The sequence below is a fragment of the Anomaloglossus baeobatrachus genome, chromosome 8 (genome assembly GCF_048569485.1).
Source record: "Anomaloglossus baeobatrachus isolate aAnoBae1 chromosome 8, aAnoBae1.hap1, whole genome shotgun sequence".
Taxonomy (NCBI): domain Eukaryota; kingdom Metazoa; phylum Chordata; class Amphibia; order Anura; family Aromobatidae; genus Anomaloglossus; species Anomaloglossus baeobatrachus.
The window spans coordinates 204,723,143-204,744,711 of NC_134360.1; the positions used below are offsets into that span (position 1 = coordinate 204,723,143).

The following is a 21,569-nucleotide window of genomic DNA, read 5'->3' on the forward strand; positions in this document are numbered from 1 at the left end:
CTATATCTCCCACCTGAAACAGCACGAGGGGCCAGCATTCTACATTACACATTACACAGCATTTATAGTATTCTTAGCATATAATCAATACATTTCCTTACTACAACTGCGGCCGCTAGTGTTGCGCCCCTGACCTGGTCAGGCACCACTCAGTACTGCACTCATGCTGGGTGAGTGCAAACAGGTAATCCTAAAGGCTGAATAGGGTGTGTACACACAGACACATAGTGACCAGGTCTCACACACACCTTAGAGGGAACCCCTGGGCAGACCCAGAGGAGGGGGCGTGGCATCCACATCTCAGCTAGTGGTGCGGTAGAGAGGCTGGAAACTAGGTTGCAGTGGCAGTCAGAAAGAGGAGCTGGAGGAAGCCAGTCTGAAGTGGAGACGCAGGAGAGCAAACACACTAGTCAGACCCTGCACATGTAGTGGCTGCTGGCGGGGTAGTACATTGCCACACAGTCAGCCTGAAAGACTCCTGCAGAAGAGAGAGGACAGGCAGTTGAGTACGGGGACTCCTGGTAATGAAGCACGCACGGGGAACAGGTCCCTAGAGCCAGACATCCATTTAGTGGTCTGCTAAATCTTGCAGGTGGTGGGACTAGAGGTTCCACACCAAACAACACAGAGTCCGAGCATCAGCAGCAACGAGGGGGGCCATAAGGAGGATCGAGCCTGTGTGTCGCCCTGGGCAAGCCAGGGGACACAGGACACAACACCACCACACCCCACATCCCAGGTAGGAACACCACAGTCAAAACACAAACCCTTGTTGCCCTCTTCCAGAGACTGTTGATGCACACCAGGGGGTGGGCCAGGCGGTTGGCTCCGCCCACCAAGGAGCTCACAGATCTGGAGGCAGGAAGTTACCAGGAAGAAAGCCCAGGGAGGGCAAGAGTGAAGTCCAGTGAAGGGCTAGAGTAAACAACACGGAGTGAAAGTAGAAAGGAGAAAGTAGAAAGTGACAGAAAAGCCTGAAGGTCCGTGACTGTGTGTCCGGACGGAACCAGCAAGGTTGACAACGACGGTGGCTGTCCGGAGTGGGACGGTTCGGAGGTTCCTGGAAGGACCCCGTTGGCTGTGTGCCCGGTGGTCTGGAGCAGTGTTCCGAAGGACAGTCAGCACCAGGACAGGGGCCTTTCGGACCCCAGCAGGGCTAGGAGTCGTCAGAACTGCTAAATCCGTTAGTGAAGGGGACGTAGATCTCCCAGCAACAAAGTCCCGATTGACGGCAACAGCCCGACCATTATCGGGGAGACACCGCCACCGCCAAGGCACCAGTTTCCCCAGGGCCAGCGCCTGCGGGCAAAGTGTAGAGCTCCTCCGGCCCAGATTGCAGTCGGGGAGCGGGTAACCGGAGGGAATCCACCGCTACCACCATCAGAACACAAGGTGCAGGGAAGAGTGACAACACCGTTAACTACCGGGAGTGCAGGTGCAACCGTCTGTGGGACCGTCCTACCAGCCGTTGGTTTACCGTACAAACTGTGTCCGTGTCTCAGGCTGAGTGAGTACCACAGTGCCGCACGGCACAGTGCTGCCCCCGCGTCCCTGCGCCCTCCAGGCCCTACACTTCACATCTCTTCACCGGGCCCCGGGATCACCAACCCCTACCCACGGAGGGGCAACACAACACCTGGCTGCTCCAATCACCATCCCCGGGACCCCCACACTGAGCAGCGGTGGTGCCATCACCACAACCGTGGGTGGCGTCACGAACTATAATCCCAACAAACACCCCCCTTTCACTCACGGGCGAGGAGTGTCGCTCGAGACACCCCGGGATCCGGCCCGCAGCTCGAGCCACCAGGAGCAACTGCCGGACCCGAGCAGAAGGGGTGAGCGCGGTGTGCTGACACCCTCCTCCCCGCCCGCGACACCTGCAGCTATCCACCTTTATCCATGCTGTCAGCAAACGGGCCAGAAAGGGGAGAAAAGGCAGTTGTGACTTGCCTCGATGAATCCTACGGTACTTTAAGTCAGGGGTTGTCTGAAAACAACAAGTGCTAGGTAGGCGAGTTAGCGGTCACCCTTATGACAGCCTGAAGGATACCTGGTTCCCTCTGGTCTATCTTAGTATCGTCCGGGTTATCTCACAAAACCAGCTGAACGTGAGTAAATAAGTTGAAAGACATTTTGAACTGAGACTGAGATCTTCAGTGACCTGTTGTTCCACACACATACACCCGAGCCACTGGGGCCAGCCTCACTCTTGGGAGGCCACACCATCTAACTGCAGATCTCATCAGCCCCAGACGCTCGTTAAACTGCAGTAGCGGTCATTCCTCACCTGACCGCAAACCGAGAGTGGCATCACGACTCAGAAGTAAATGACCTGACATACCTGTTGCCAGCAGTAATCAAGTGGAGTCCCTATGGTGTCCCAGAAGGTTGAGTGAAGTCCCGGAGGCGACCGCTGCAAGTGGGCGACACACTAGGTGTAACCGAACACCGTGCCCATTCAGCTCTGCTGCAACCTATATTATACACCATACCTTTATATACATTTTATTTTCATTACAATAACATCTCCACGTAGGAGTGAGCACGGCTCGCCACCTCCTGCAGCTGGACAAGGCAGTATAACAATGTCAAACTAGACAAATTCTCGCCACTTTTCCAATCTGATGACCATGGGATCAGGGATACAGGTATCTCGTGGAGAAACAGCACTGCCCAGTACAACTGAACCTGGAAGGTCAGCCGGTGCATCTGTTTGCTGATGTGCATCAAGTTGATGCAGCAGAAGAAAAAACTTCTGGTGCATCATGTCCCATAAACATTATTTTCGTTATAGCATTAGTGCTGTCAGAGCTGGTGGGGCATAGACTGTTTGAGAAGCCATAGACTGTTTGAGAAGCAGAGAGAGGTTTTGTGAGCAGAAATGTGGGTGGCAAGCACTTGCTTGGTGAAACTTGTACCATACTAAGTACATAGGTCCTCCCTTTGGAAATAGAAACAAATTCTTCCCTTTTGCTTTCATCGCATGAGTCTAAAAGCAATGCTATCCAATAAGTATCTCTTAATATTATGCTAACAATAGACCTGTCAATCCACAAGCAACGAATCACACAGAATTGACATTGAAATCACCACAAGTGCTTCTTTGTGAATCAGGCATGTCTGAATCCAGCGCACCCCCTCATCATCATCAAGATTGGAGTGAACAATTTATACCAGACAACTGAAATGAGTGGACTGATAATTTTCCAAGTCCTTTACATCCCCTTACACAGCGCACGATAAAACTCCTCATCCTGGAGACACCACTAGGGGGAGCTCTGTGCTTTTTTGCTGCTACTACTGATCGTAATTTGTGCTGTAAAACTTTCCGTGAACTAAGATCTTGTGATAACTGCATGGGAAAATACTAATGTTGTATAGCTTCATAGCAATGGTGCAGTATGTCTCTGTGAGTAAGGAACAGAAACAATACTGTATATAATAAATAAGAGAACAACTGCTGATGGACTCATCAATCAACAAAAAAATATACCGGAAATAGATAAAAAATTACATTTTTACAGACACTCTCGGTTACTATATAAAACAAGCGACACAGACCCAGAATATTAGGGTAAATTATTAAATTTTCTGTAAATTTTACAATTATTTGGAGTCTATGTTGCTTATTCCTTCAGATTTCACTGGAAGATTTTTTATGCAGCACTATTTTTCATACTGAATGGTATAAAATAACATCCAACAATGGAATCTGTCAAGTACTAATAGTACCTGTAGTGTTTCTGTAATAAAGACAAACCATGACACAAGCGTAAACATAAACGGAGTTATAGTATCATTATAAATAAATGAATAGTGTGGAATGTTTACAAAAACATAACAAATATTTTATTTATTTGTATTTCAGCAAAATATCGGTTGCTTTGCGAATGATGCTCTTGGAACCAAAGATACAGTGGTATGAAAATATTTCCTTGTTCTGTTCTTGAGATGTCTACAAATAAAGTTTAATATTGTCTATGAATATTTTTTTAAATCACATTTGTGTTATTTATATAATTACATTTGTTAGATGATTCCTGGTAATGTTCTTTGACTTGTGCAGAGGGGGTCGTGACCATAACCAATTGTGATGATAAGGCCTAGGACACACAGCGAGAAAAACTGTGAGAGTGGAATTGGAATGCGATAAAAAATTGCATTCCACTCGGACCAATATTACTCTATGTGCCCGCTCTCATGAGCGATTATTTACTCAGCCCTAATCGGACCGAGAAATCAGTCGTAGCATGCTGCAAGTGGAACACGATTCTGTTCCACTCGCACCCATGAAAGTTTATGGGGTGAGAGAAACATTGCACTACTCTCGCGTTACACCATTGTAACGAGAGAGCAGTGCGATTCTTGCATCAGCCGGCAACGGAGGAGATAGGGAAAGAAATCCCCCCTCTCCTCTGCAGCGCTGGCCCTCCCCTCCTCATCGCCGCCCCACCCCCCCTCCCTCTGCAGCCTCTGCAGCTTCTGCAGCTGTGGTCTGATCGGACCACAGTCGCATGACCCTCGCATGACACTCGGATCCCGCTATGCTGCGAGCATGAGCCGATTGTCATGCAAGGACTCGCACATAACCCCGTGTGGCCTCGGCCTAATGAGCAGACTACAGAGATTGTGCAATGTAAACAAATCAGCACCTTCCCAGAAAGTAGTGGTTAAACTGTTGATCGGTGGGCATCCGACCACTCGGACCCTCACCAGCCGTCAGAACAGGGCACTTTTATCCCAGTTAGATTAAAGCGTCAGAACAAATGCTTGAGTATCTTTCTAATCATTCCCTAAGGGGCTTCCGAGTGATACATTTTGATTTTTCCATCAGCCCCATAAATAATGAATGGAGCAGGGGTTGAACATCCAACTACATGCCACTCCATTTTGTAATGGGAATAAGAACTCCTCATTCTGAAGATTGTGGGCAAGTTTTCACCTCTCCATCGAACAGATCATCATTTATTTTTCATCAGACAATAGAAAGTGTTAGGAAATTTTGACACTCAACTGCCAGAATGAAACCTGCGGTATTTCATTTTTATATATATATATATATATATATATATATATATATATATATTCTATAGATTCTGACATGAAAAAAAGTGTTGTTTGAAAGTTTAATGTGATGGTTGTCAAGGTTCTCATCATTCTGGAGATTTGAAGGGATTACAGTCATGAGACCACCAGTAATCAGAGAGAGATTACCTAACATATGGATAGGTGTTAACTTTGAGAGCTGGCGCAAACCTTTCATCATAGAACTTTATAAAGAATTATAGATATCGCATTGATGGAAACATTTTCTTTAAGAGCAAGTTACCTGTCTTCAAAGCTACAGAATGTGCTGGGAAATTTTGTGATTGATTCCATGCTTTCCATTGCATTAAATGAATAGCTGATTTTGCTACAGATTTGTCACGTTTGCAGCAACATATGTGGCAGACATGCCGAGCTAGCTCTGAATATGGCCTTAGAGATGCAAAATAAAAGCAGGTGAAATGAAAGTCTCTTGGTCAAATCATCAGAAGAGATGTGCAGTGTTCGAATCTAACTGTTTGCCAATCTCAAATTCGACCTGTTTCAGGCGATGTTCGAGTCGTTCGATGAACGCGAACAATTAGCTTCAAGTTCGACAGTTCAAGGTTATGTTCGATAACGGTTCGATCACCAAAAGCGTAACTGGCTTTTCACAGTAATACTGTCATTCAATGTTAATACAGTGAAACCTTGGTTAACAAGAACAATCCGTTCTGGGAGTGTGCTTGTTAACCAAGTTACTCGTCTAGCAAAGCAAGATTTACCATAGGAAATCATTGCAATGCAGACAATTCCTTCCACAACTTGTTTAATGTCCCATCCTGGTGTCCTATTGTGCCATTCCACACATGCACAAACACACACAAACACACACGCACGCACACATATTATGCTCACCTTACCTTCCGTTCCATCGCCGGCCTCCTGGGACTTGCAGTTCGCTGGTACAAGATGTGTATCAGGTTACCATCGTGACCGATGCCGGAACTTCCGCTGCCAGAGCACTGACGTCAAAAGGGAGAAGCCTTGCCTCTGATTGGCCAGCGCACTGCATTGAGTAGCGTCTGACAGAGGACGTTCCTCCCTCGTCGCGATAGTTACCCGATACACATCCTGTAGCGGCGAACTATGTGTATCAGGTAACCATCGCGACGAGGGAGGGACTTCCTTTGACAGACACTACTTAAAGGCAGCACGCTGGCCAATCAGAGAGAAGTGGCTCCTGCCTTTGACGTAAGCGCTCTGTCAACAGAGGTTCCGGCATCGGTCGCGATGGTTACCCATCGTTTGTACGTGTTTGTGTTTTCCTGCCATTGTTTTCAATGGTGTTCGAGAGTGTTCGAGACTGTTCGACGAACGTTCTACGAACACACCCCAAGTTCGATGAACCGAACTCGAACATTAGCGTGGTGGCTCATCTCTAATCATCAGCATTTTCACTGAGAAGACTTAAGGGGGCTTTACACGCTACAATATTGTTAATGTTTTATCGTCTGGGTGACGAGTGACACTTTTGTGCGACCTAAAACGATCGCAAAAGTGGCCAAAATCGTTTGCCGTGGAGAGGTCGTCCTAAAACCAAAAATCATTTACCTCTCATTAGCGATGTTGTTCCTCGTTCCTGCGGCAGCACACATCGCTATATGTGACACCGCAGGAGCGACGAACATCTCCTTACCTGCCTCCACCGGCTATGCGGAAGGAAGAAGGTGGGCGGGATGTTCACGTCCCGCTCATCTCCGCCCCTCCACTTCTATTGGATGCCTGCCGTGTGACGTCGCTGTGACGCTGCATAACCCACCCCCTTAGAAAGGAGGCGAACCACCGGGCAGAGTGACGTCGCAGGGCAGATAAGCCGTGTGACGAGGGAGTGCGATTTTGTGCACGACGGGCAGCGATTTGCCCGTGACGCACAAACAATGGGGGCGGGTACGCATGCTAGCGATATCGGCAATGATATCATAGTGTGTAAAACCCCCTTTAGGACGCTCAATAAGAATGATATCAATTGAAAAAATGCCCTGGAGACAAGGGAAGATAGAAAGAGACAAACGCGGCGCCAATCTGAGTGTAGTGAGTTTTTTATATATAAAGGTGTTGAAATAGTGGTTCAGAGGTTAGAAAACCTGGAATAATCCAAGAGGAGTTGATCCACTTTCCAATAGGATAATGGTGCAGTATGCAGCAATCGCACTGGATACTATAGAGGAGCCCTTTAGCAGGTCCACTTAGTGAAAGAAGTTCCAAAGGCAATTACCAGTCTTGCGGTGCTCCTGCTACCAATGGTTGAACATATTGGATGATTTTTGGTCATATGACTGGACCAATATACAAATAAGTAAAGAGATATTTGTACATTAAAATATGGTTAATTATACAACGCGTTTCGGCTCGGATGTTTTATTCTTTAGCCTACTTCAGGTATAATTGTGAGAAAAAATACATCTATACATCTTTTTTCTCACAATTATACCTGAAGAAGGCTGAAGGATAAAACATCTGAGCCGAAACGCGTTGTATAATTAACCATATTTTAAAATATCTCTTTACTTATTTGTATATTGGTCCAGTCATATGACCAAAAATCATCCAATATGTTCCACCATTGGTAGCAGGACTGGTAATTGCCTTAAGAATGATATCAATAACAGTGTATTCTCTACTGCTATTTTTCTGGCATTTTTCACTTGAAACTTTCTTCTAGGTGATCTCTTGATCACTTATATAAATGCTTTTGAACTCTTCAGATTCCAGAGTATTATTCCCGGCCAATGATTGACAGATAACCTACTAAATGCCATTTCTTATACCCCGAACCTTATGATTCCTCCTGACATATTTGTAATATAGCAAAAAGGTTAATGATATCTTACTGTTTTGCACCTATAGCTGCTGTGCTGTTACCACCTGCATTTTTTCAATCTATTAAAGGTTTCTTAGGAAGATGTAGACGACAGGTGCAAATTGTGCAACTAACATGACACATATTTCACAGGAAGAATTGTTTAAGCAACTTGGCGATCTTCTTGCTCCTCTACTGCGGAACTTTGTTATAGCTCTGGGTGTAAGTATTTCTTAAATTACTTTTCTACATAATTGATATCTCTGTATTTACTCATATTAGTAATTAACGTGTTGTCTTATAATATGTAAGACGATTTTGGTTATTATGTGACAAGAGATAGAAGGTTCTATGTTCCATGATTTCTGGGGTCATATGGAGAGGTGGGAAGAGGCTATGGAGGAAGGTCTTTTGGTTTCAGTGTGAGGTAAGGGACCATTAGATAATCTGGCTTGAGTGGCATTGGTTAGTATGCATCAGGTGGAGGCATCTGACAGTTTATATAAGCCGCGTAGGTAGATGAAAGAGATAGGTACAGGATAAAATAAATGATTACTCTAGAATTGTAAAGATTTGTTCATATTGTGTGTTTTGCAGCCTTTTTTTCTCCGAGCATCCAAAAATTATTTGCAGATTTGAATCATGAAAGCATTATTTCTATATCTGCAGCATGTATATTTCTTCAGTGTTAATGCAGAATTTTTCACTCATTCAAACGAATAGGAAATAAAGCCTCATGTAAAAATGTATCAAAAACATGTAAAAAGGCGCATATTTTCCAGAAAGTAGTGGTTAAACTGTTGATCGGTGGCCATCCGACCACTGGAACCCTCACCAGCCGTGATAACAGGGCACTTTTATCCCAGTTAGATTAAAGTATCAGAATAAATGCTTGAGTATCTTCCTAATCATATGTGTTTAGTTTCCCGTATACTTTAGTTTTTTATGACTGACACGGCCATTGGTAGTTTGAGAGCTGTGATCAATGCTTCATCAGCTTCAGAGTTCTTTATGGGTGCTTCACTGGCTCTTTTGTAGCCTCGTAGTGCCCACAGAGACGTGTATCTGGAGTCTGTGTAGACATTAGCTTTTTTTTTTTCTTCCGCCAGTTCGCAGGCTTTAGTGAGGGCCGTCAGTTTGGCTTTTTGTGCTGACTTGAGTGAAGGCAATGGTTCCGCAATAATGATATCCGGAGGCGCCATAAAAGAGTAATCTGTGTGAAACTGTCCTGTCTCATCCGCGTAGCGTGACCCATCTGTAAAGAAAGTTAGATCAGCATCTGGCAATGGTGTCTCTGTAGCTGTGGGCAGGTGGGAGCACTCAGATCGCATAAGTTTAAAGCAATTATGTTCCTGGGTGTCTTGGTCTTCATGGTCAATGTCCACAGGTCTGGAGAGGATATCCCATGTAGAGAAGTAATCTCCCCTTGAAAAATGAAGCCGAGTCGATGCATTGAGAGTACTACAGCACTGGGGCGTAACATTGGAGGGCAGGAGCAAGGCGCACTGGAGTCTTGTATTCCTTTACGAGGAGATATTCTTCTGTTGAATTTGTTCGAGAATAGCTTTGAGATCATGTGGGACAAGGATAGTGACAGGGTGACTTAGGGTAATATCTTCGTTTTTCATTCTTTCTGGTTCTCTCTTGGCAGTCTTCTTTCTTTACCGGAAAGAGAGGGGTATTGGGAGGAGAGACATATCGTATCAGGGCACCGTTTGCAAAGAGAGATTGGATTTGTTCCTCAAGGCATTTGTCTTGGTTGGTCTTCAGGGGATATTGAGGTAATCGATGTATAGTGGCTCCTGGTTATAGGAAAATCTGTACAGATGAAACTGCAATGTGTGTGACTCGCCCACCCCAGGGCTATGGGACACCCGGTGCCGGGCCGGACTAGTCGGGGGGTCGTCAGTGGTGGCGGGGCCCGACTCCGTGACCCTGGCGGGAGTCAATTAATATAATGGCTTCCGTGTTGGGGGTGATTAAAGTTTATAATTTTCGTGACGCCACCTGTGGTTTGAGGCTATTAAGCCGCCGCTGCTGTTTGAGGCCTCCGGGGTGATGGAACGGCAGCAATGGTGTTACTGCTCCCCACAGGTGGAGCGGTGCCCCGGGGCAACAGTTGGTGCTTGTAAGTGTCGATGTAGTTGCGGTGTAGTGCAGGGCCGACAGGGCGGTGAAAGGACCGGACACAAACAACAGTCTTTTTACCTTCTCCTCTTTTACTGTGCATACGGTTAGTCCTGGGAGACCGTTACAGGTGGTAGAGGGCTCCGGCCGGCCTGGAAGTAACTGGGGTGCTCTTTTTGGCCAGCTGAGTATGAGGCCTACTCCCTGTTCTTCCTTTACTTTCATAGGACCCTGCACTCTGAATTAGCAATGGCCGTCTTGCTGCTGGGACCGGTGGTACGTCCCTCTACCTGTGTGGTAGGCTGTGCAGGCCCTCTCTGATGCTTCTCTGCTGGAGTCCACACCGGGCCTTGGTGATGCAGCTTTACCTTCAGGTTGCTTTGGGGACTTGCAGTCCTCCTACCCTTCGGATTCGACTACCAGGGAAGGGTTTTACGCCCTGGCAACCACAAACTCCGATGTCTAATTCTCTTCTGTGCCTCTCTGCCAATCCTGCTTCACTGGGCCAAGCTATTTCAGCTCCAGGCCCCAGTCCACAGGACAGCACTACTCTGTGTCTTCACTCTCCAAACTTCCCTCACAGACTGCACACTAACTCCTCCCTCAGGTCAGGCTTGAGGAATGCTCCCTGGAACTCCAGGTTCAGAGCTCCCTCTGCTGGCCTGAGGGAGAAACTGTGTTGGATGTTGAACTTACTGGCCAATGATTTCCCCAATTACCTCCAGACTCAGTATTAACCCTTTTGAGGGGGCAACACTGTTGTGGCAACCAGATCCTGGGGCTCCACATGTGCAATGTCATTTTTGCTTTTTTGACCAGAAATCTGAAGGGATTTGATTGAAACAGTATTCCGATATCGGAGACGGTGCCGTAACAATGAAGAGGAGTGGGGCGGCTTCAACAAGGCAGGCATCTTCTGGCGTCAGAGAATCAGACATAGACAAGTGCATCCCATCTTCATTATATACAATAGAAGCTCTAAGTTTCTTTTGTAGCAAAGATAGGTCTTCTAAGTTCTGGAGGCATATAACTGGTCTGGCTGCGTCTGTGTCAACCAGGAAAGGCATGGTTTGCCCATTAACATCAAGAGATACTGTCGATATGGGGCCTAATTTAGAAGGAGTATTGGTGACAATTATATTTTTAAAAGCATTTGACACAGTCTTGCTGATTTTCTATGGACGGGATATTTGTTGTGAATGGTTGCTGTAGTTGTTCTGCGGGCCATCACTGTTTCCGGCAGGGAGTGCTTCCTGCATTTGAGTCCTGCAGTTTCTTCTGACATGTCCATAGTTGTCGCATCTGAAACACATAGTATCTTTTATATTCCTGGGTGGGAGGCGTTGCTGGGGCCCACCTCGATATGTTTGTTGAGGTGAGTATACTTGAAGAGGAGGGTACATCTGGCATTGGGTCTGTTGGTCTTGGTTAACAGGGGCATTATTCATAAGCGACGTAGTATTAGAGGTAGAACTGGTGGAGGCATATTTCTTCTGAATGGACTTAGCAATGAGGAGAACCTGTTTAGTGGTGAGCTCCGGGTATTTGGGTCTGGTATCTTGAATTTTCGATCTGATAGAGTCCTTAAGTCCTTTGACAAAAGACGTTATGAAGTGAACATGTTGGAATGAGACAGACATGTCATAGCCTTGATCACCAAAGGAAGTGAATAATCTCATATAGAATTTTTCAGCCAACTCATTGTCTTCTTGGGATACGTTGGTGATATTGGTGGAGGAGTCAACTAGGCAATCTTTTGCTCATGCTTGGACTTGGCAGCAGAACTCGACTCCAGATCTGAAATCCTCCGTTGAATCCAGAGTGCTCTAGTCAAGAGCAGATTGAATGATTGGGTAACATACAGTACCGATTTTGATGCTTGCTAAGTTGGATAGATCCTTCCAAACTGCAGAATAGGTTGTACAGATTACCTGAAGTCTTCTGTAGAAAGGCATAGGCTGCTTCTCCGGGTCTGGTAGCTGAGTGAGTAGGCTATTCAGGTAATACAGCAATCCCAATTGGTAGGTATAGTTAAGAGCATTAAAATAAATCCTTTATTAATTATTCTAAAAGAGGAATCCACTCCCTCGAATAAATTCTCAATTCACAAAGCCTTCACCATGTGTAATCAGTGCGTGCCCATTTCATGCCGCTTTTAGAACGTCATGGTGGAGGCCACTAGTTCAAAAACAACTAAATAAACCAACATAATAAACAAACACAATATGTTTACCCCAGATATGGATTTTTGGTCCAATTTGATAGAATAAACTAAGGCATAGAAACTAAATAAACCTAACAAAAATTCACCATGTTCTTATAATGGTACTGACAGCGGTCAGATACCGCGATTATTGGTACATGTTAGGCATATAGCCGAATTGGTTCAAAGACAATGAACACACTAGTTCAAACAACTAAATAAACCAACAAAATAAACAAACACAATATGTTTATGCCAGATATGGATTTTTGGTCCAATTTTGATAGAAAAAACTAAGGCATAAAAACTGAATATACCTAACAAAAATTCATCATGTTCTTATACATGGTACTGACAGTGGTCAGATATCACAATTAGATAAACATGTTAGGCATATAGCCGAATTGGTTCAAAAACAAAAGAACATACCAACGTAATAAACAAACACAAGATGATTATGCCAGAGCACGGACAATAGTCCGACTTAATAGAAAAACTAAGGCATAAAAACTAAATATACCTAACAAAAAATTGCATCACTTGTTATATATTACTGACAGCGGTCAGATACCACACTTATAGACAAATGTTAGGCATATAGCAGGAATGATCTCACCAAATCCTTCCACAGATAGTGGGCAGGCAGTCTCTCCTTTTGGATTCCTGGGTTCAGTATGCTAGTCCGGCATTCACTCTCCCTGTCCAATCAGGAGGCCATAAAACAACAAATTACCTGCCACCCCAAACTCCCGTCCTAACAAGGACGGTCCACATCTAATGCAAGGTTGGACCCCTAGGCTGACCCTGTTGCCGTCCCGACGTGTTTCGTCCACATTGACTCCTCAGGGGACATATTAGAAATACACCAGGTCCTCACTGCCAGCCCTCACATGTCACAGATGTCAAAGGAAGCTGGCTCGTACATAATGGGGTCTTTTAAACATGGCGTTAATGTGGCTCCTCCAATCAGGAGGGACATCTCACCTGATGTTTTAATTACATTAGTATTATGTAGATAGTGATGTAATCCACTTAGTATTCGGCACATGTGGAGCAGCAATCCATGCTGCTCAGCGTGCGTTCCATCCCAAGAAAGAAACCGCCCATAACTGTCAATAGATAGAGATAATAGGAGGAGAGGAACATCTCCTCCCCCTCCACAATACGTCACCTCAATACGTCATCTGACCCATAATACACTGGCGTCTCACATAGAGGAAATCCCCGGCACGCAGAGACACGTGGCTAGAGGGGAGGGGGTGGTTCTCCCTCTCCCACTCAGAGCAGTACTTCCTCCTGCGTCGCCCAGGTTTGCGTTCCACGAGCGTTCCACCCAGGGCACCTGGGTTCATTTAATTCCCCTCAAGAAACCTCCTGGAATACGCCCTATATATTTTCTGGGTACCCGTTAAACCAGGATTTTTTTCACTGGCTGTCCCTTGCATTATGTGATATTACTGATGGAAGGTGTCTCCTATTGATATTGTGAGGTCCCCTATATGTGAGGCCACCATCTCATGATGATGCGGCCCGTGTGGAGTGAGCAGCTGTCCAGCTGTATGCGATGTCTGCATGGCTGGTTCACCCCCTGGTGTGCAGCATTTGGGATGGTTTGGCCTCCTTTTTGTTTGGAGACTTTATATTTGGAATGATCTGCTGCTTCGCATTGTCGATATGATGCCTAAGATAATAATATGCGGACCTTCTAACATATACCTTATGATCTGACAGAGAGAACTCTGTGATGGGTTAAAAAAGGCTATCCGCCCCTTTGCTCAGTCGCCCCCGGTTTGGGGGCGTGTGTTCTTCTATTATGTAAGAGTGACTGGGCTCCCGGTTAATGGAGTTTCAATGGGGCGGATATTATTATGTCTCCTTCTGGACACGCGCTCCCGGGGGCGTTCCCTTGGTGGAACGCTCGTGGAGCGCAAGCTTGGGGGACGGAATATGGAGAAGCAACCTCTGACGGAGATGGAGTAGGACCCTCCTCTTACCCATGAGCGGTCATTTCCGGGGGCGTGCCCTGGGTGGAACGCTCGTGGAACGCAAACCTGGGCGACGCAGGAGGAAGTACTGCTCTGAGTGGGAGAGGGAGAACCACCCCCTCCCCTCTGACCACGTGTCTCTGCGTGCCGGGGATTTCCTCTATGTGAGACGCCAGTGTATTATGGGTCAGATGACGTATTGAGGTGACGTATTGTGGAGGGGGAGGAGATGTTCCTCTCCTCCTATTATCTCTATCTATTGACAGTTATGGGCGGTTTCTTTCTTGGGATGGAACGCACGCTGAGCAGCATGGATTGCTGCTCCACATGTGCCGAATACTAAGTGGATTACATCACTATCTACATAATACTAATGTAATTAAAACATCAGGTGAGATGTCCCTCCTGATTGGAGGAGCCACATTAACGCCATGTTTAAAAGACCCCATTATGTACGAGCCAGCTTCCTTTGACATCTGTGACATGTGAGGGCTGGCAGTGAGGACCTGGTGTATTTCTAATATGTCCCCTGAGGAGTCAATGTGGACGAAACGCGTCGGGACGGAAACAGGGTCAGCCTAGGGGTCCAACCTTGCATTAGATGTGGACCGTCCTTGTTAGGACGGGAGTTTGGGGTGGCAGGTAATTTGTTGTTTTATGGCCTCCTGATTGGACAGGGAGAGTGAATGCCGGACTAGCATACTGAACCCAGGAATCCAAAAGGAGAGACTGCCTGCCCACTATCTGTGGAAGGATTTGGTGAGATCATTCCTGCTATATGCCTAACATTTGTCTATAAGTGTGGTATCTGACCGCTGTCAGTATCATATAACAAGTGATGCAATTTTTTGTTAGGTATATTTAGTTTTTATGCCTTAGTTTTTCTATTAAGTCGGACTATTGTCCGTGCTCTGGCATAATCATCTTGTGTTTGTTTATTACGTTGGTATGTTCTTTTGTTTTTGAACCAATTCGGCTATATGCCTAACATGTTTATCTAATTGTGATATCTGACCACTGTCAGTACCATGTATAAGAACATGATGAATTTTTGTTAGGTATATTCAGTTTTTATGCCTTAGTTTTTTCTATCAAAATTGGACCAAAAATCCATATCTGGCATAAACATATTGTGTTTGTTTATTTTGTTGGTTTATTTAGTTGTTTGAACTAGTGTGTTCATTGTCTTTGAACCAATTCGGCTATATGCCTAACATGTACCAATAATCGCGGTATCTGACCGCTGTCAGTACCATTATAAGAACATGGTGAATTTTTGTTAGGTTTATTTAGTTTCTATGCCTTAGTTTATTCTATCAAATTGGACCAAAAATCCATATCTGGCATAAACATATTGTGTTTGTTTATTATGTTGGTTTATTTAGTTGTTTTTGAACTAGTGGCCTCCACCATGACGTTCTAAAAGCGGCATGAAATGGGCACGCACTGATTACACATGGTGAAGGCTTTGTGAATTGAGAATTTATTCGAGGGAGTGGATTCCTCTTTTAGAATAATTAATAAAGGATTTATTTTAATGCTCTTGAGTAGGCTATTCACTCAGACTAGGGTAAAGAGGACATACTTAGGTTCTTCTGGTTTAGGGTCCGGAATGGTTTCACCCTTTAGGGTTAGTGGGAGCATGACAACAGGGGGTGCTGGTAGGCCAGTCAGTAATTCATCCGATGCCCCTGGGGGTGATGATGTGGAAATACATTCTGGCTGCAGTAAATGACTGGGAGCTGGTTGCAGATATGGCAATGGATTGGAGGAGTTTCTTCCTGATCAGTTCAAGTACATGGGATATCGTCAACTGTAGATCCTCCACACAGCACTGATGTTGTCAGGGTCATACATTGGTCCGACTGCATGTATACTCATATTACAACGGAGATTTCCTGGTCCAGCCAGGTCCGTGAGTTGGATTTTGCCCTCTTTCCTTGTGATGGAGTGACAGTCAGATTGTATTTCTGGCCCCCCTGCTTGTACTATAGCTAGTCCCCACTATGGCGGAGGGACGAGTTGGCTGAATTGACAATAGCAGAGAGTCTTTGCATCTCTATAGGCCCTATGTCTACTGTAAGGATAGTATTGGTCCATATTTCAGAATGCATGATTGGGTCCCAGATGTTGGGCACCTCTGAAACTGGGAGGGTGTCCCTCTGATCAGGAATATCCTCATTTATAGTTAATGAGGAACAGTTAGGAGTGGAGAAGGTCACTACGGCAGGTATCAGCCGACTGGGGGTCTGGGGATCAGGACCTGTTTCCTCAGGAGGGGCAGCTGGTAGGCCGGGATCAGGGACAGTCTCACCGGGTTCAATAACATCACGTCTTTTGCAGAAAACATTTTTAATAGCAGGAGTATCAAAAAACTTTCCGGGGAGGGTAAGTGTGGGAACAGGGCTGCTACATGTTCTGGAGGAATGTAGTAACTTCCATCAGCTGCCAGTAATGGATATAAGGGAACATGGTTGGGACTGAGTGTACTCTGCACATTGGGTGTACCAAGATGGCCGTTTGGGGAGGAGCTTGCCACATGGGTAACTGTTACACGTCGTGGCTCTCTTGTTGCAAGGAATGAGGTGGTCCCCCATTCCTTGTCAGCCACGAGCCCTACTGCTCAGCAGCACCAAAGGTCTGGGAGACTGCGCAGTCTGCAGGAGTTGCCTTCTCTGAGACACAGCAGAAGGGTGACACCTAGTGGTTCTCCCCTTGCAGGGAATGGAGCGGTCTCCCATCCCTTGCCTGCCACGAGCTCTCCTGCTCAGCATCATGGAGGCTCTGGGAAGTTGCGCAGTGTGCAAAGAATAGATGCTCAGGGAAGCAGCAAGACTTCCCATGTCTCTGCACATTGTGAAACCGGGGATCCCGCCTTTATGACCCAGAGGCAGGAGGATGAGCATGTGCTCCACGTGACGTCTTCTGATTCGCTCACTGATATCACACGGCCCCATGACGAGGCTGGTGATGTGCTGAATCCTGACTGGCTGGGCCAGGACGTCACGAACGCTGATTGAGTCACGCCCATCTCGCGCCCGCCCTTGGGTGGAGCTACACCTCCTTAAAAGCTCCCCCTGCCATCATGGCAGTGCGCGACCGTCCTTCTATGTTTGGATGTCTGGCAGCGTGCTGCCACGCCACTGTACAGACGTCATTGTCTTTCGTGGGCTTTGCCCTTGCTGCTCAGGCAGCACCTGGTTTGCAGGCCGTGTTCCTGCCTTGCTGCTCCGGCAGTATCTCCTTCAACAGGCTGTGTTCCTGTCCCAGGTGAGCTCCTCGAGTCTCCACCGGACTCACCTGGTTATTGAAAGCACACGTGCGTGGGCACCTCTGTGCTACCCTCGTGCCATATCCTGTGACTCCCGCTGGCACACGTGCGTAGGCACCTCTGTGCGTCCCCGTGCAACAGGTACACCGTACGAGAAGCCCCGAGCCATACAACCCTCACGGGTTAGGGCGGACCGGTGTACATAGATCGTCTGTGACGTTCCAGACGATCACTAGTAGCAACCCGCTCACTCTTTCCTGACCATAGCAGCGGTCCCTTACACCGCACAGTGGACCTTGACCGGCGGAAGCTGTCCATTTCCCATCTTGGCACGCTTCCCCGGGTCCCCCTCGTAACAGGTAACTACGTCACTGAGTGAAGGCAGCTTGACATCAGAGGGTGTGCAAATAAAGGACGGTGTGGGCGAGGGGCGGGCCGTTCAACAAGACACAGAATAAAGGTTTGGGAGGGTTTTACTGGAGACAGTGTGTGCAGGTCCAAGAATGTGGACTAGCGACGCCATTATAAGGTGATGGTTGTGACAAAAACGTGTAGTAAGCATAACACAATGCATTGTCTTTCTTATCACGTACTTCCTTCTTCACATATAACATTCTTTTACAATTGTGCAGGCTACTCTATACCAAGCTTGGGCTGTCTCAAGTAATCCTGCATTTTCCAAAGTTCCCTTCTGTTTTTTCAATGCCTTATTCCATTATTCATATTGTAATCTACCACATTCCGGCATATTGCAAATTAGCATCAACTTTTCATTTTGTCACTTTTGCTTTCATGTGTCCGGGGTTTAAGCCACCATTGGACGTAAAAATGGATTTAAAGGCGTCCATTTGTTGGGGAATTTTCCAACTAGTTGTGAATTCTGAAACAGAAACCTAACACTGTGCCCACTCGGGAGGCACCCATGTCCACTCACGGGGACACCTGTGTCCACTCAGGGGGACACACGTAAACCTAACCCCGTGCCCACTCAGGGGGGCACCTGTGTCCACTCAGGGGGACACCCAACCAGGACCTTGATAGGTCTTTTCCCAATACTACGGAAGACAGCTAGCCTGACGTCTATAGCAAGGGCGTATACCTTGAATGGGCCTTATGACATTTAAGTCTGCCACTACTACCAATCAAGTGTACCTGATCTAGACAATAAAATTCACACAGAAAAAAAACCCCCAAAAAACAAAAAAACAAAAACCGGTGTCAGAAAACACAACTAGCTAGACATATCCCTGAGAACTATTTCAGCAGACAGACACTTACAACCTTTTCGGATTCTTTAAGGTCGCCCAGGAGGAAGGGAATCCAGTTGTAGAGATAGACTCACAGGACCGGCCAGACTTCGCCAGCCTAATGAAAGCTGTCCAAGGACACAGATAAGAGAATGATTATAAATCAAAACTCTTACCGCAGTCCGTTGGAATTGATCAGGTTCCGAGTTGGGCAACCCACAGTCACCACAAGTACGTCCGGTGTCTGTCTCCTAAATCTCCGTTCCTTCCTGGAGCGATCCGAGTCACTGGCACCAACTATCAAAGAGAAATTCCATTGTTTCGGAAATAACCTTCTTTACAGTGAATGTCTGCTAAAATCGCTGATTAATAGTTACTAAGTGCCGGAAAAGGAATTTAGACCGAACAAATATCTGGTTTAAACCCTCTCACAGTGAGGGTAGTTGCACAAGAGTGACATGCTTTTAATTTTACCAGCCTTTTATAGAAAAATTAAGGGTTAATCTTTTAGTAAAATTCCTAAGTATATGTCATTGTTTATATTAAAAAATATGTAAAAAGTATGTGACATCTATCTATTTTGGAATTTCCTCTGCGATGCCTCCTATGTTCTGAATCCATTTCTTGCAATGTTTCTTGCACTTGCGCAGATAGCCAGTCTTTCTTATCACATCTCCATTCCGTTGCTTTGTATCAGTCCAGCTGGTGACCTTGAGTGTTATGAGCCGATGTTAAAAGGATGGTTCACCCATATTTTTTATTGTCCAGATCGATATTATATTGAGAAACAATGTTTCTCTCAAGTACCTTGTGTTGGCAATAGTGCCTGTGAGAGGCTCTATTGCAGACCGCTGTTCCCGCTCTAGTGACGTCTCCGTCAAGTGCTGCACACGTCACATCCGTGCAGCCGGCTGTATTCTTCGCTGCAAGCAAGAGACACGACGCGCTGTGCTGTGCTGTGAGGGAGAAGGGAGGGGAAGGAGGGAGAGCAGGGAGCAGATGGGCTGTGACAGCAGTGAAACACCGCTCACAGCTCAGTGAGTGAGGAAGAATACAGCCGGCTGCACGGATGTGACGAGGCAGCACTTGACGGAGACGTAACTGGAGCGGGAACAGTGGTCTGCAATAGCGCCTCTCACAGGCACTATTGCCAACATAAGGTATTTGAGAGAAACATTGTTTCTCAATATAATATTGAACTAGACAATAAAAAATATGGGTGCACCACCCCTTAAGTGACTACCATGAACATAATTCACCAGAGTCGTAGGTAATAAAGTGCCGACCGCAAGCCCTGAACTTAACACCACACTAGAAGTAGCTGGGCAGCATGCCTAACAACCTAGATGCCTCAAACTCAGCCAGAGGACTACATAACCTACAAGTCAGAAAGTGGAAAGAAACTATCTTGCCTCAGAGCAGATTTCCCCCAAAGAGAATAGGCAGCCTCCCACATGTACAGACTGTCAGCAAAGATGAAAAGACATACACAGAAAGAGCAAGATGGAGCAAAGAGAGGCCACACTATACTAAATACGAAAGACAGGATACGGAACTCTTGCGGTCGGCATAAAAACCCTATCAAACTTCCTACACGGAATGTGCAAAAAGGAAGAGTAATCTTATACTCGCACATTCACAATCCGTACAAAACTTTGGTGAAACTGTAGGAAAAAAACCTAACAATTACCCTGCCGACTAATAGTCCAGTCACACTAAGCAACTTACCAGCGATCCCAACAACGATAGGGATCGCTGGTAAGTTGCTAGGAGGTTGCTGGTGAGATGTCACACTGTGACGCTCCAGCGATCCCACCAGCAACCTGACCTGGCAGGGATCGCTGGAGCGTCGCTACACGAGTTGCTGGTGAGCTCACCAGCAACCAGTGACCAGCCCCCAGCGCCGCGTGGAAGATGCTGCGCTTGGTAACTAAGGTAAATATCGGGTAACCAACCCGATATTTACCTTGGTTACCACCGCACGGAGCTACACGTGCAGAGAGCAGGGAGCAGCGCACACTGAGCGCTGGCTCCCTGCTCTCCTAGTTACAGCACACATCGGGTTAATTAACCCGATGTGTGCTGCAGCTACATGTGCACAGAGCAGGGAGCAGCGCACAATGCTTAGCGCTGGCTCCTTGCTCTCCTAGTTACAGCACACATCGGGTTAATTAACCCGATGTGTGCTGCAGCTACATGTGCACAGAGCAGGGAGCAGCGCACAATGCTTAGCGCTGGCTCCTTGCTCTCCTAGTTACAGCACACATCGGGTTAATTAACCCGATGTGTGCTGCAGCTACATGTGCACAGAGCAGGGAGCAGCGCACAATGCTTAGCGCTGGCTCCTTGCTCTCCTAGTTACAGCACACATCGGGTTAATTAACCCGATGTGTGCTGCAGCTACATGTGCACAGAGCAGGAGCCGGCACTGACAGTGAGAGCGGAGGAGGCTGGTAACAACGGTAAATATCGGGTAACCAAGGACAGGGCTTCTTGGTTACCCGATGTTTACATTGGTTACCAGCCTCCGCAGAAGCCGGCTCCTGCTGCCTGCACATTTAGTTGTTGCTGTCTCGCTGTCACACACAGTGATCTGTGCTTCACAGCGGGAGAGCAACAACTAAAAAATGGCCCAGGACATTCAGCAACAACCAACGACCTCACAGCAGGGGCCAGGTTGTTGCTGGATGTCACACACAGCAACATCGCTAGCAACGTCACAAAAGTTGTTCGTTAGCAGCGATATTGCTAGCGATGTTGCTTAGTGTGACGGGGCCTTAACCCTCGCTAAGATAAATAGCATAGACTGACTAGGAAGATAAATCTTCCTAATCTGAAGGCACAA

General features: G+C 46.5%; 1 protein-coding gene across 1 annotated transcript in view; it reads left to right on the forward strand.

Annotated features, from left to right (window-relative positions):
* LOC142250075 (uncharacterized) overlaps window positions 1-21,569 on the forward strand; it is a 127,878-nt gene that overhangs the window by 92,212 nt on the left and 14,097 nt on the right. The window contains exons 8-9 of the mRNA XM_075322134.1: window positions 3,872-3,922; window positions 8,045-8,113. Of these exons, the coding sequence (XP_075178249.1) occupies window positions 3,872-3,922; window positions 8,045-8,113 (120 nt within the window). The remainder of the gene's footprint in view (window positions 1-3,871; window positions 3,923-8,044; window positions 8,114-21,569) is intronic.